This window comes from Panthera pardus, unplaced genomic scaffold (genome assembly GCF_024362965.1).
Source record: "Panthera pardus isolate Hobbes unplaced genomic scaffold, ASM2436296v1 HiC_scaffold_12, whole genome shotgun sequence".
NCBI classification, from domain to species: domain Eukaryota; kingdom Metazoa; phylum Chordata; class Mammalia; order Carnivora; family Felidae; genus Panthera; species Panthera pardus.
Window position 1 is genome coordinate 61,177,810 of NW_026526677.1, and position 16,207 is coordinate 61,194,016.

Below are 16,207 nucleotides of genomic sequence, written 5' to 3' on the forward strand. Positions count from 1 at the left end.
CAGATTTACACCTCATAAACATCCTCTTAGCAACAATGTGGCTAATGGACCAGAAAGAATCAAAATGAAGCAGAGGGATGGGTTAGCAGGCTATTAGAGCAGGTCCTAGACATTCTTAAGGAATATATTGGCAATCTTCTCTAATTCCTGAGTCAGTAAATATGTAAATGCTTATACAGGCTCGGACTTTTTTTTCCTCCAATCGCATGTTCCATAGATAGTTACATGTTCTTTGGGAATATCCTCACCCAAGTTAACACCTTTCCTACAACACCAGGAGAGCAACTGTTGAACTATTTTCACGTAAGTAGTTTCAAATTTTTTTCTTATTTCTACATGGTACAGTTGATGGCCTTCTTTGTTACACAGATCTGAGCCAATATCAAATCCAACAGTCATGTTTTTAATCCAAACATCAATTTTATGAATAAGAACTATAAATTTTTAAGATCTCCTTTAATTTTCTGTTTAGTTTTACCACCAGCATTAACAGTTGGATTTTTAGGGGGCACTTTTTTTTCCTATAAAAATCAAATTTTTGTTTTGTTTTGTCTTTTAAGAAGACCTACATGCAACACGGGGCTTGAACTCACAACCCTGAAATCAGGAGTCGCATACTCTATCAACTGAGCCAGCCAGGTGCCCCAAGAATGAAGTTTTAATAACTTCACAGTGAACTACTCAAATCCCTAGTGTCAATGCTCTCCTCCAATTCCTTTAGCCGAGCTCTCTCCTGACACAGTAGCAGAGAGGGAGTAGTATTCAAATTCCAGCCTCAAAAATTTACATATCATTATTTGCAACAAATTTCCCATGCTATCTTGAGACTATGTGAAGCTTTCCATTTTAGTCCACAAATACCAAGAGCTCTATGACATAGTAACCCACTCAAAAAATGTTGGGATCTAAACTAGTACAAACAGTGGAAATAGAAAAGGGAGAGATTCAAAAGAGGTCAAGAAGACAGTCCTGGTAAGAGCTGATAACTCCGTGGATACTGGACACAGAAAGAATTCCCAAATGCCTCTGGGTTTACAACTGGGTAAATGATGGCATCATTCATGAAAGTGCTAGAGGAGTAGATGTGACCAGAAAGAGGAATTCATCGTCAGGTATATCTCACCAAGCAGAAAAACATCTACATTCTTGTCTACTTTAACCAAGACAAATACATTCAGGTAAGGTCTCTCCAACTGTGCTAGTACTATTTAACAATTTATATTTATAACACTAAGAAAACCATATTTAACAAACAAGTATGCCAAACCTGCTTTCGGAACAAAAACTGCTCAATTATAACTGTTCAATAATAATGTAAATCTGCACTAGCCTCCAGCTTCTACCCAATTAAGTGATAAAGAAAAGTAACCCACCCCCCCTCCCCACCGCCAAAAAAAAAAACCCCAAAAACAAAAAAACAAAAAACTACCATGTGAAACGTAAAACTGCCACTGACAAAGACATGTGCATTTGCCCTGGGAAAGACTAGCCCTTATGGCTATGGACTTAACCTACAATCTATCTGAAAATATTATCATCTTTAAGGTCAAACACTTCTGGAGTCTTATAAAGAAGGTTGAACCATTACTGAGTAAGAAAGATCAAACATCTTAAGCAGAAGTCATTGAACTAAAAACTATATTCTAAATAAAACACCAATTACCATGATTAATTTCACAGTAATGACTGTATTCTAAATCGTCCCATGGAGCTGCATACTTGCAATCAACTTTCTTTGCCTCAGTGGGAAAGTTACGGATAACTACAAACTGACTTTCCACATGGTTTTGAATTTTCTGAAACAGCCTACTTCTTAAATTTTTCATACTGCTAGAAGCCAAGGAGAATGGAGACTTGATTTTTTTGTGCAAGATGGACTTAAATCTAAAGCCTTATCATTTAAGTTCTTGAAGAACCTGGCTTCTGCTTTCCTCTTGAGCTTTATCTTGCTGCACATCCCACACATTTAACATTATCCCCCCACAACCAAGATATATTAAACTGCTTATACTTTAGTATGATATTGTAGTTTAGTATACTAGTATGCATGACAATTGTACTCCTTCTGTATCTGCTTATATTTTCTCCTTCCTTATTTACTTAGCCAACTCATATTTATCCTGCAAAACTCAGTTCAGAAATCACCTCCCCCAAGAAGCCTTCTGTCAATGTGTTAGGTGCTCTCTTTCCTAGGAGTACCAGGTATTATAACTGACTGTTTATGTCAACCTACCAGACTGCCAACTCTTTGAAGACAGCAACTATACTCAGTTGATGAACACAGTCTGAAAACTATATGCAGTTTAGATGACAATTTTGTCTATTGAAGAGTTGGAGTGGGGGAGTACACCTCTTTGCCGACACAGAGGAACTGGTAAATCAGCAGGGCATTAACCGTACAACCACAGCTCTCAATGTGTAACTGGACTATCACTAGGAAGAGATTCCACATGAGTTTTAGATCATGAAGTGTCATTTACTATCTACGTGGCCTTTGATATGTTACATCACTTTTCCAAACCTTATTTTATTATTTACATAATGATTAACAGAATATCTACCTCAAAGAGTTTAAAAACATTGTTTTTAATGTTTATTTTAGAGAAAGGGAGAGACAGAGACAGAGACAGAGCGCAGGCAGATGAAGGTGCAGAGAGAGAGAGGGAAGCACAGAATCCTAAGCAGACTCCAAGGTCTGAGCTGTCAGCACAGAACCCACGTGGGACTCATGATCTGAGTCGAGGTCAGACACTTAATTGACTGAGCCACCCAGGTACCCCTCAAAGAGTTTAAAAGAATTAAAAATTATCTGCAATAACTATGTTTATTAGGATATGTATGTATATATATGTACATATGTACTTGTTCATATAAAAAAGTGGGTACATGTGCATGTGTATGTGTACAGGACTAAAAGTGCCTAGCTTAGTAGGCTAAGAACTCTATAAATAGTAACAATGATTATTATCAGTAAAATTAGATTGTTAATTGCTTTTGAAGTACAAACATAATTACTTATATAATTTGGAGCTGTTTGGATCTGAAATCACTGAAATTAAAACATAAAGCATTTGACTCAAGTTAGAATCATCTAAATGGAAACTCTTTCAATTCACCATGGTAATTCATTATTCATATAGTTTTACGTAATAAAATTCATATCTTACAGGGTACAAAACTGAAAAATCTGAATTACCCTGCTTTAAGGATTACTCTTCTAACTGCCTACTCAAATCAAGATGTATTATTGAATCATTCCCCTGCAACATCTCCCTCACACATACACACACTGCACACTGTAGATGCTCAGGAAATGTTGAATGACAGAATTTGGTGAATGATTGGACTGTTTGAAATTTTAAAATATTTGAAAACCAAAACACAGCTTTAAAATGTGAATTCAAAAATAAAATCAAGGGAGCCTGGGTGTCTCACTCGGTTGAGTGTCCAATTCTGGATTTTGGCTCAGGTCACGATCTCATGGTGGTGGGATCGAGCTCCACATTGGGATCCGTGCTCAGCATGGAATCTGCTTAAGATTATCTCTCTCTCCCCCTACCCCTCTCTCCCGCTTGTGCTCTCTCTAAAATAAAATAAATCAAATCAATAAAAATACATAAAATCAATAACTGGCTTAACTCTGTACTTTATCATGGACAAGCAATATGATCTAGTACTGAAACCATCCAAATTCCTTATTATTCCATGAAAATGCTTCACACAAGTTTCAGCAGTTACCCCATAAATACTGGTCTTAGGAGTAGGGCTATCATTGAATCTGTGTCCAAAGTATTCAGCCAACAATCTTACCAAGACTGGCAGAGATGGGGGCCCCAAAAGGGAAGTGTCCAAAAAGAATCTCAGATTTTCTTGCTGTGACATTTATATAAATTTTTACAAATACTTATATATGTATTTACATATTACAACCACCCCCAATACCCCATGTTTAGTATAGTACTTTATAATTTGTATTTTCATATATAGTATCACATTTGAGCATCATGACAACCATGTGAGGTAAACATGAGAGAATATTATGACCCACTTAACAGATGAGGAAACTAAGATCAAGTGGCATGTCCTAGATAACATAGTTATAAAACAGGGCTGAGTAATAATACACCAACATTCTTTCTTCTGTAAGACAGTTCTATCTCTGAAAAGTTAATTTTTCTTTTTTTTTTTTTAACAAATGTACCATGAATTACCAAAGGCAAAACAGTAGGAAAGTACCAGCCTAAAAGTCAGGAGATTAGTATTTGAAGCCCACTCTACAACTCTGTATCTGAAAATTGGATAATTAACTTCTCAGAGCTTCTGTTTTCTCACCTGAAAATGGGAATAATAGTAATTACCTTTCTAGGTTACTGTGAAGAGTGAATGAGATAATGTAAGTGGTGTCAGAGCAAACTCTCTGGATCATAACAGGTACTTAGTAAAGCAACTATTTTTATTATTTTCCTTTTTCTCTAGGCCTTGGCTGTCTCATATGGTAACAATGTTAAATAAGATTATCTTTAAAATTCTTCCTAGTTCTAAAAGACTACTTCTCCACTGGAAAGTAAGCCATTTATTTTTATTTTTAGAAATACTAGGTTTTCTATAAGTGGGTTATATCTATCCCTATCTGTAGTTTCTCAAAGTATTTATACAAGTGTAACAATAAACATGTTCATTAAAGAAAGTGTAACTTACCAATAGCTTTGCAGCTTGAACTCGAACCACCCAAGAGCCGTCACTGACCATGTGGCAAATTTTTCCAAATGCATCATCAACTAAGCGAATCTCTTCATTAGAAGAAGGTATTGGGACAATGCTAAATTAAAAGAAAAAAAAAACACACACACAAATAACAAAACAGGAGCCTAAAGCCGCAAGTTCAATAAACTGAGAACAACCATTGAAAACCAGCGCGCGCGTGCGCGCACACACACACACACACACACACACACACACACACGATGACAACTGAGTAATTCAAATCCTAGAGTGATAGAATACATTTCAGAGTAAAGAAATCACTCTGAGAGTATGAAACAACACTTTTAGTTACAGTGTAAATTTTCAGTGTCTGGAATAAAAGTGTTTAACCCACCAAAGGTTCAAAGATTTACAAAGATACCAAAAACTAGCTACCACAAAGTATTTTTATCTTTAAGTTTATTCTCTCCTATAATTGCATTGCTGTCAATATAGCAAATCATAGAATCAATATAAAATATTCTGGTTTTCCAATTTTAGCAGGCAGTTTAATGAAGAGGAAAAAAATACTTCTTTTTCCTACAGAAGCATCTCTTTTAGAAAATAGAATAATATTTATCACTCTACCTCAAAGAATCACTGTGTAAATAAATGATTTAATTACTATGAAAACATTTTTAACGAGGAAAACACCTCACAAGGGATCATTATTCTCAAACTCACCTAGTGTCTTTACCTGGCATTTGTATTTACTAAAACGGGCCCTAAACAATTTAAAGATTAAAAAAAGAGTGGGGTGGGGTGCTTAGACAGCACTTGAGAAAGACAGCCAATCTCTCCATTTATAGATGAGCAGGCTGGGACCCAGAGAGGAAGTCTCTTTCCCAGGGTACATGGAAAATTCACAGAAGAGCTGAAAAATAAGGACCAAGCATCCTGATTATCAGGATCTGTACTTTCCCCCTATTCCACACTGCTTTCTAAAAAATCTAACCAACATTCCTTATCTGGAGGAGGGCTTTTTGCATGATGGGAGAAGAGAAAAATGGCTTAGCAATGAACAAAAGCTGGCTTACACCCACACTGACCTTTCAGGATAGAGCTGACTGACAACCCAGATAAGTTGGACTGCAGCACTGCGCACTTGTTCATAGTCATCAGACAGCAATTTACAGGCCTGCAAACAAGAATTCCAAAAGTCTATTAGTTCTGTGTCCTCACAGGTGATGTTCAAACTACCTTCAAAATGAAGACAGGGTAGCTGGATAAGGATGCCAATCAAAATACTTGTGGGTAGTTTTAACTTCTTGTACTTTTGCCCAACAAAGAATTCTTGGCCTCTGTCAGCTATGTTCTGTGTTCTGACTCCCACCACACGTCTGAAAGCAGAACCACAGATTGAAAGACAGCACAAAAGCCACCTAGAATAGTATCGATCTTAGCAAAGCCTGCTGGGAGCCCACAGCGCTGTTCACATGGGCACAAACCCCAAATCTGGGTTGTTGGGTTTTTTTTTTCCCTTTCTGTAAAATCAAAGCACAAATTTCTGGCAATCTGAAATCTCAAGCACTCTAAGTAAACGTATAATTTTAATGCTAAACTGCCAAAAGAAGCCAGATTTTTGTTTTACTTTGGTCTGAAATGGAATATCCCTGCCCCACCTACATAGCAACACCCTAGACTTCAACAACACCCAGAACTACTCCATTTCTAGAATTTAAAAATCCTATATTCCAGGGGCACCTGGGTGGCTCAGTTGGTTAAGCATCTGACTTTTGCTCAAGCCATGATCTCACAGTTCGTGAGTTCAAGCCCTGCATTGGGCTCTCTGCTGTCAGCATGAAGCCAGCTTCGGATCTTCTGTCCCCCTTTTTCTCTGCCCTGTCCCCACTTGTTCTCTCTCTCAATAAATAAACTCAAAAAAAAATTTTTTTAATAAAAATAAAAATCCTATATTCCATGATCCTATATTCCTCTGATCATAACCTGTTACTCCACCAGCTCCTCCATTTCCATGAATTAATCCGTCACATTTGCTCTTCAGTCTCACTTAACCTACCTATCCGTTTAACCAAGATTTCCCAACCTTGCCCCTACTGTCATTTTGGACTATACAATTCTTTGTTGTGAGAGGCTATCCTCTGCACTGTTAACATGGTAGGCAATATTCTTGGCTTCTACCCACTAAACGGTTGTAACACAGCACCCTCTCCCTCTCCCTCGCAGTTACAAAAGCCCAAAATATCTCCAGACACTGTCAAATATCCCTTAGAGAGTAAAATCATCTTGGTTGAGAACCATTGCTTTAATCCTACCCTTTTTCTCCACATGAACCACCTTCTCCTTGCTCCATAACCTGCCTTTACTTAATCCCGACAGCACTGTCAGCATTACCACTGACAATGCTCTCAAGACTTCTACAGCCGCTCTACAAACCCAACACCTTTTCTATTCCTCACAAGGGCAGCAGAGCACTAGCAAAGACCACACTCTCTAGGGGACTGGGAGCTCATGATCTCGAAACTTACTCTCTCTGAAATCTTTCACACCCCTGCTTTCCACTCCCATTCCCTAAGGCAGCTTATCTTAACCTCCCGCTCTGGGCCCCTACCCCACTTCCAGCCATAAGGCAGCATGTTTATCTGAGAAAAACCCAGGTTCTCAGGCACAAATGCTCCAACTCTTCCATAACAGTTATAAATTCATTTATACCTGTATTCTCCCACACCTCGTTTTCTTAATGTCTCAGGAAAAAGTATCCTAATTCCTAATCCTTCTACTTTTGCTATGGATCCCATCATTTCCTCACACAGGCCTTCCCTTACCATCCTCCAGTATAGGTCCTATTTGTGATTCTCTATTATAGCACCCTATTTATTTACTGCATAGCACTATTCACATGCTTAATTATTGTGTTTATTTATTTAATTGCCTGTCTCATCCATGAGAATGTGAAGGGCATGGATCCTATCCAACATGCTCGGTGTTATACAACCAGCATTAGGTATTCATTAATATCTGTTGGATGAATCAGCTCATGAATCTGATTTTCTGTTTAAAGGAACTCACTCTACCATTTATCCCCCTGTGTCTCTTCCATCACCAATTTCTCCCAAAACACTGGCTCCCTTCAACACATAAACATATTTATTTAGCAGCTATCTTTAAAATACAAAAAGCCCTCCCTCAGTCCCATGTCCCTTTCTACCATCCTCCATCCTGCCATCCTATTATAGCCAAGTTCCCTAACAGTCACTATTGAAATGCCTTACCTCAATTGACCCTAATCTGGCTTCCATCCCCAACACTCTACTAAAATTGCTCTTTCCAAACTCATTAATGGCTGCCTTGTTAAAAAGTCCAATGGGTCAACTTCAAGCCTATCTCGCTGACCTTTCAGCAGCATGTGACTGTGACAACTGTGAGAACTCCCTCCTACCTTTTTTGGAATGTATTTTTCCTCCTCCTCCGTCTCTTCTCTTAAATGTTGGACCTTACCTGTGGCTTCCATCCTTGGTCTCCTTCAATCTTCTTACTCTCTCTGGGTATCCACATGCCCCCTAGATAGTGATGGCTTCAGTTACCCACCTCCAGCTCTGACCTCTGCTGAGCTCCAGACTTCCACAACTATCTGCAACCTGGAACTTTCCTCATGGGTGTCCCGTCAATCCTTCAAACTCAACCAAAACTGGTATGGTACCTAATTCAAATTCACACCTCAAATAATCCAACATTCCATCCTCACTCCCTTGAAGCCCTCATCATTGCTTGCCTTGTTAACTGACACAGTCTTAGGCCACTAAATATCTGAATCACCTAACTATTCTTCCTCTGAATCCTTACTCTCTAAGTTTCCTTAAATTTTTTGGCTTCCCACAGAGTTTTCCTACAGGGAGATAAGGTGCTAGTCACACCAAAACAACCATTCTGAACTCATTCTATGTAATTATGTAAAAGAATAAACTTGGTTTATGTATCAATCATAGGGGCTTATCTAATTACCATCTTCTGAAAGATAAAACCATTCTTTGTACAAAATCTGGTCTCTGACATGGATTTAGATTGCTGGTCTCCAGATTCATTCAACTATTCTACAAGAGAAATATCACTTTGTAAGGCCTTTTTGTTGGTCAATCAGCTTCTCCTAGTGATACTACAACTTCACAGTGCGTTTCTTTACCAATACTACAAATACTGTGAATACCTTTTCAAATGATCCCAGGGTCTCAGTCATCTTTCTTCAGAAAAACTCTACTATGTCAAGAACGGTGCCTCGCATCAACTTCATGCTTGGCCCAACCAAACACAAGATCAGAAAGACTACCTCTTTGCTTATTCTGAACACACACTTCTTTTTGTGTACTCTGGTATACACAGTGAGCTACCTAAATCCTCCTAAAAGTCGTTTTTACATGTATTAGTGCTACTCAATTACATATCCTCCATCCTCTTACTAACATGTGTGTTTTAGACACAACTTCACATTCATCCCAATTAATGTTGCCAGTTGATGCTCCATGTTTTCAAATTCTGACAACTAGTATACACTCTCCCAGTTTCACTATCCTTCCTCCTCTCCCAGACAGTAATCATGTAAGGTACCTGATTATAAATGGTTTGGTGTAATTTCAGTCCTCTTTCATGAAGCTGCAACTAGATAATAGAAATAAGTTTAAGTATTTGAGAAAAAAAGATCAGTATTTCCACAGTCTCCCCACAATCTCATATATTTTCCCCCATTACATTAGATTAACATAGTTCCCATTAGCCAAAATTAATGCTATACAAGTAAGAAATCTGGTCAGACCTTTGGGTAGAAACACTCAAGAGACTTAATAAATCTAACCCATCAACTGTCCCAAGGGGATATTAGAAAAATATTAAATAATGATAAGAAGGATAAAGAAGAAATGGTTAACACTACCTCCCCCTAAAATGTACCCCCCCACCCAGGGGCCTGGAGGAGGGATGTGACTTGGTATTATAATAGGTATAAGTTGTACCCTCTATGTTTCAGTATATGGGTGAAAGCTACCAGAGAGGCCCAAAGAAAAGCACACCTGCCATACAAAGGAATGTGTGCCTTTGAGTTCTGTGATGCCATCAACACATTCCTGAAAGTGAGCATAAGGAATATTCAGGGGGAGGGGGGGTGTTCAGAAAGCACCCAAACCAACATTAGCCATGAACTTTAAAAAAAAAAACAACAAACATATGAGGGGCACCTGGGTGGCTCAGTCGGTTAAGCATACAACTTCAGCTCAGGTCATGATCTCACAGTCCGTGACTTTGAGCCCCACATCAGTCTCTGTGCTGACAGCTCAGGGTCTGGAGCCTACTTCAGATTCTGTGTCTTCCTCTCTCTCTCTCTGCCCACCCCTCCTTCCCTCCCTCCCTCTCTCTCTCTCTCTCTCAAAAAAAACATTTTAAAAAAATTTTAATGAAACAAACAAATCAAACTGTCACCCTCTGATTTCCATGATCATGTTTACCATGGCTTTTATAGCTGCTGTCCTGACTCGTGGGTCTTGGTCACTGAAGTAATCCCCTATAATCTTCTGGACATCTCTGACAGCTAGGCCTTCTCCATCTTTTGTGACACTTTTCTCCAAAGAGCCAAGATTGCCAAGTAATTGCAGGCATTTATTTCTTACACCATGGGAGGTATCTGTGAGGTGCTATGAAAGGAAAAGAGAGAACAAAAGGACAGGATTAAGATAGCTTAAAATAAATAAAAAACCAGAAACAAAAGTATTATATCAGCTTTAGGAATGACTCAAACACAACATTCTCACCAGTCTCTCTAGTATCATGTTACTTGAGTATGTATCATCATAAAGATGAGTCCTTAGAAAATAAGATTCTCTGTATTCCCAAGAGCTAGCACTTTGCCTTATAAAGAGAAGGTACTTTATTTACTTTTTAAAAAAATTGTTTAACGTTTATTTTCGAGAGACAGAGAATGAACAGGAGAGGGGCAGTAAAAGAGGGAGACACAGAATCTGAAGCAGGCTCCAGGCTCTAAGCTGTCAGCACAGAACCCGGTGCGGGGCTCAAAACCATGACCCATGAGATCATGACCTGAGCCGAAGTCAGACACTTAAGCAACTGAGCCACCCAGGGGCCCTGAGAAGGTACTTTAAAAATGGCCCCCAAGGGCATCTGGGTGGCTCAGCTGGTTAAGTGTCTCTTGGTTTTTGGCTCAGGTCATGATCTCACAGTTTCATGAGTTCAAGCCCAACCTCAGGCTCTGCACTGGCAGCACGGAGCCTACTTGGGATTCTCTCTCCCTCTCTCTCTCTGTCCCATCCCCGTTTGTGCTGTTTCTGTCTCTCTCAAATAAATTCATAAACTTTTAAATAAATAAATAAAGCTCCTAAACTGCATTTTATTTGCTATCAAATCTAAAAACAAAACAGAAATGTATAAGTTTTTAAAGTTTTTAATATCCATACAGAAAAATGCAAAAAGGTTAAGTGTACAGCTCAATGAATTTTAAACAAATGAATACACACATATAAAAAGCACCCAGATAAAGGCGCCTGGGTGGCCAACTTCGGCTCAGATCATGATCTCACAGTCCGTGAGTTCGAGCCCCATGTCAGACTCTGTGCTGACAGCTCAGAGCCTGGAGCCTGCTTCAGATTCTGTGTCCCCCACCCCCTCTGCCCCTCCCCTACTCATGCTCTGTCTTGCTCTCTCAAAAATAAATGTTAAATTTTTTTTTAATTAAAAAAAAAAAGCACCCAGATAAAGAAACAGAACAGGAAACCCCTCTTAGTCCCCCCCCCCAAATAAACTACTCCACCACCATAAAAATTAGCCAATATCTTGACTTCTAACACCTAGATTTATTTGGCCAATGTTTTTTTATTATAATTTTTTTTTCAGTTTTTTTAATTTTATTTTTAATTTTTTTTAATTTACATCCAAATTATTTAGCATATAGTGCAACAATGATTTCAGGAGTAGATTCCTTAGTTCCCCTTACCCATTTAGCCCATCCCCCATCCCACAACCCCTCCAGTAACCCTCAGTTTGTTCTCCATATTTATGAGTCTCTTCTGTTTTGTCCCCCTCCCTGTTTTTATATTATTTTTGTTTCCCTTCCCTTATGTTCATCTGTTTTGTCTCTTAAAGTCCTCATATGAGGGAAGTCATATGATTTTTGTCTTTCTCTGACTAATTTCACTTGGCATAATACCTTCCAGATCCATCCATGTAGTTGCAAATGGCAAGATTTCATTCTTTTTGGTTGCGGAGTAATACTCCATTGTGTGTGTATGTATGTATATATATATATATATATATATATATACATACATACACACACACACACACACACACACACACACCACATCTTCTTTATCCATTCATCCATCAATGGACATTTGGGCTCTTTCCATACTTTGGCTATTGTTGATAGAGCTGCTATAAACATGGGGGTGCTTGTGTCCCTTCAAAACAGCACACCTGTATCCCTTGGATAAATGCCTAGTAGTGCAATTGCTGGGTCGTAGGTTAGTTCTATTTTTAGTTTTTTGAGGAACCTCCATACTGTTTTCCAGAGTGGCTGCACCAGCTTGCATTCCCATATTAAAATTTTAGAGAGAGTGCAAGCGGAGGAGAGGTGCAGACAGGAGGATGGGGGAGAAGGGAAGGGGGAGAAGGGAAGGGGGAGAAGGGAAGGGGGAGAAGGGAAGGGGGAGAGAGTGAGAGAAAGAAAAAGAGAAAAAGAGAAAAAGAGAGAAAGAGAGAGAGAGAGAAAAAGAGAGAGAGAGAATCTTAAGCAGGCTCCATACTCAGCCTGACATAGGGACTTGATCCCACAAACCTGGGATCATGAACCAAGCCAAAATCAAGAGTTGGTCATTCAACCAAATGAGCCACCCAGGCGCCCTATTTTGCCCATTTTTATACTTTGTAAAATCAACCAGTGTCTGGCCTCTCTTGCTTAATATTATGTTTGTAAGATTCATCCATAGTATGGCATATAGCAATGGTTCCTTCATTTTCATTACCATATAGTATTCCATTTGTCAGTACACCACAACCCACTTTTCCTCTCCCATATTGATAGACATTTGGGTTATTTCCAGTTTTTGGCTATTCTAAATAATGCTACCATGACTGTGGTAGCTTGAATGGGGCTTCTGTTGGATATATAAGAATGGAGTTGCTCGGTCACGAGCCATGTATACATTCAGTTAATAACAAACTGCCGAATAGTTTTCCGAAGCAGTTGTACTAATTTAACTAATTTACACTTCCACCAGTGACACTTGGTGTTCCAGTTGTGCCACATCCTTGTCAACATTTAAGTACTGCCAATCTTTTTCATGTTAGCTCTTCTCACCAGTTTTTTTTAATTTACTTATTTTTTTTAACTTACATCCATGTTAGCATACAGCGCAATAATGATTTCAGGAGTAGAATCCAGTGATTCATCCCCCCATATAACACCCAGTGCTTATCCCCAAAAATATCCTCCTTAATGCCCCTTGATCATTTAGCCCATCCCCCTACCCACAGCCCCTCCAGCAACCCTGCTTGTTCTCTTTTGAGTCTTAAGTTTTGTCCCCGTTTTTATATTATTTTTGCTTCCCTTCCTTTATGTTCATCTGTTTTGTATCTTAAATTCCACATGAGTGAAGTCATATATTTGTCTTCCTTTAATTTCTCTTAGCATAATACCCTCTAGTTCCATCCACATAGTTGCAAATGGCAAGATTTCATTCTTTTTGATTGCCAAGTAATACTTCATTATATGTACATATACACCACATCTTCATCCATTCATCTGTCAATGGACATTTGGGCTCTTTCCATACTTTGGCTATTGTTGATAGCACTGCTATAAACATTGGGGTGTGTGTGCTCCTTCGAAACAGCACACCTGTATCCTTTGGATAAATACCTAGTAGTGCAGTTGCTGGGTCATAGGGTAGCTCTATTTTTAATTTTTTGAGGAACCTCCATATTGTTTTCCCGAATAGCTGCACCAGGTTGCATTCCCACCAGCAGTGCAAAAGAAATTGTCTTTCTCTGCATCCTCGCCAACATCTGTTGTTGTCTGAGCTATTCATGTCAGCCATTCTGACAGGTGTGAGGTGGTATCTCATTGTGGTTTTGATTTGTATTTCCCTGATGATGAGTGATGCTGAGCATTTTTTTCATGTGTCTGTTAGCCATATGGATGTTTTCTCAGCAGTATTTTTAAAGACATGATGGCTATATCTAGTATAATGCTACTGAAATAAGCTATTTGCATAATATACAAATGTTAATACAAAACAAGTATCTTTAGATAGTCCCTTCAAGTTCAAATTTTCCAGGTTTTTCTATCTATAAAATCACTGGTTTGAAATCACAACAGTCTCTAGAAGTACCCTCAGTAAACACCCATTTCTCTTCTCCTGCCTTAATCTGCCACTCCCCTATTTTACAGGACTATAAGGATTAAGTGATATGTCTAAAAAAAACCTGATAATTTAGAAGAGCTAAACACTCCTGATATCCACTCAATCCAGAGCTCTTTTCCCACCTTTCTGCTGCATAAATTACTTCATGATTTTCAAAACTGTGCTATGTTCAGAGTTGAGCATCTGTACCTTAAATATTTACAAAGCTCCACAATACCTGTTTTCCTTACATATATTACTCCCAAGTACCACTAGTCTCCAGCATGAAGAATTGCTCAGATTTCCAATTACTGCATGATAAACATACTGATCCTAAATCAATAACCAAACACTTCGTGTAATAATACCCACACACACAAAACTGAAGAAACAGGAAGATGTATCCAATAAGTAAATATATTATAGCTGATTCCAGGGCTAGAGTAGGGAAAGTACAAAATGAGCCTGGATTATTTTGTTGCGCCAGAAAGAAAAAAAGTATTCAAAGAACAAGAGAAGTCAAAAGAACACAGAAGCCAGCTTAAAAGGGCTCCCACTTGGCCGAATCAGGAAATCTGAACATCACAACAAATAATTATAGTAACAGACTACCACCCACTGAGCAAACAAGTAATCGGAGTCCATAACTGATATACACAAACTGAAAGTTTGATGACAGAATATTTACAATGTCTAAAGTGCCACCCCACAAAAACACTTATTCATTTCAAAATGAGAGAGTAACTTTATAGTGAAGCAGTGTGACAGACACTATCTTAACCAAGTGATCAAAGTAAACATCATTAGTACTGGGACAAATCAAAATGGTGTAGCACCTAACAGGATGCAGTAAGAAGAGTATCTTGTCTGTGATTATTTGTTTTAATATTTAGTTATTTCTGAGAGAGAGAAGGACAGAGTGCAAGTCGGGGAGGGGCAGAGAGAGAGAAAGACACAGATCCAAAGCAGGCTCCAGGTTCTAAGCTGTCAACACAGAGCCCGACGTAGGGCTCGAACCCATGAACTGTGAGATCACGACCTGAGCTGCAGTTGGATGCTCAACCGACTGAGCCATTCAGGCGCTCCTCTGATATATATATATATATATATGTGTGTGTGTATATATACACATATATATGTGTGTGTGCGTGTGTGTACATATATATGTGTCCATATATATCTCAGATGTGTGTGTATATATATATATATGTGATGTATATACATCAAATGTACACACGTCTGATATATACGTATATATACATACGTATGTATATATTTTTTTTTGAGAAAGAAAAAAAATGTGAGTAGGGGAGAAGTGGGGGGAGAGAGAATATCTTAAGCAGGCTCCATACCCAGTGCAGAGCTTGATCTCACAACCATGAGATCATGACTTGAGTGGAAATCAAGAGTCAGACACTTAACTAAGCCACCCAGGTGCCCCTTGTCTGTGATATTCTTTTTTTCCTTTTTAATTTATTTTTTATTTGAGAGAGAGACAGAGAGAGGGCACAAGTTGGGGGGAGAGAGAGAGAGAAACTCAAGCAGACTCTTGATGCGGGGCTCAAACCCATAACCCTGGGATCATGACCTGAGCCAAAATCAAAAGTCGGATGCTCAACCTACCGAGCCAACCAGGTGCCCCACATCTGTGATATTCTTAGCAAAGGTGGAAAACTTGAATCTAATTATGAGGAAATATCAGATAAACCCTAATTCCGGAAGGTTCTATGAAAGACCTATCCCAATTTTCAAAAATGTCAACATCATAAAATCAAGTAAAGACTGAGGAATTACACCAGATTGGAGACTAACGAGGTATGGTGACTAAAAACATAACATGTGATTCTGAACTGGATCCTTTTCCAATAAGGGACAGGAATGAAACAAACAGTGAAACGTGAATTAACTATGAGGATAAATGGTAGCATATGCTGATGTTAATGTCCTGATTTTGATGGTCATATTGAGGTTTTGTCGAAAAATATCTTTGCTTGTGGAAAACACACACTAAAGTATTCAAGCATAACAAATGGGCAACTTATTCTAAAATGGTTCACAGGAAAATAAAGTTCCCTATTATTATACTTGCAACTTATCCACAA

The 16,207-nt window shown here is 38.6% G+C and overlaps 1 protein-coding gene across 2 annotated transcripts in view; it reads right to left on the reverse strand.

Annotated features, from left to right (window-relative positions):
• The window catches only part of INTS4 (integrator complex subunit 4), a 117,872-nt gene that overhangs the window by 55,770 nt on the left and 45,895 nt on the right, over positions 1 to 16,207 (reverse strand). For both annotated transcript variants that reach the window (XM_019449924.2, XM_019449925.2), the window contains 4 exons: positions 10,197 to 10,382; positions 9,307 to 9,357; positions 5,793 to 5,881; positions 4,699 to 4,819 (listed from right to left, as the gene is read on the reverse strand). In XM_019449924.2, coding sequence (XP_019305469.1) covers positions 4,699 to 4,819; positions 5,793 to 5,881; positions 9,307 to 9,357; positions 10,197 to 10,382 — 447 coding nt within the window. The remainder of the gene's footprint in view (positions 1 to 4,698; positions 4,820 to 5,792; positions 5,882 to 9,306; positions 9,358 to 10,196; positions 10,383 to 16,207) is intronic.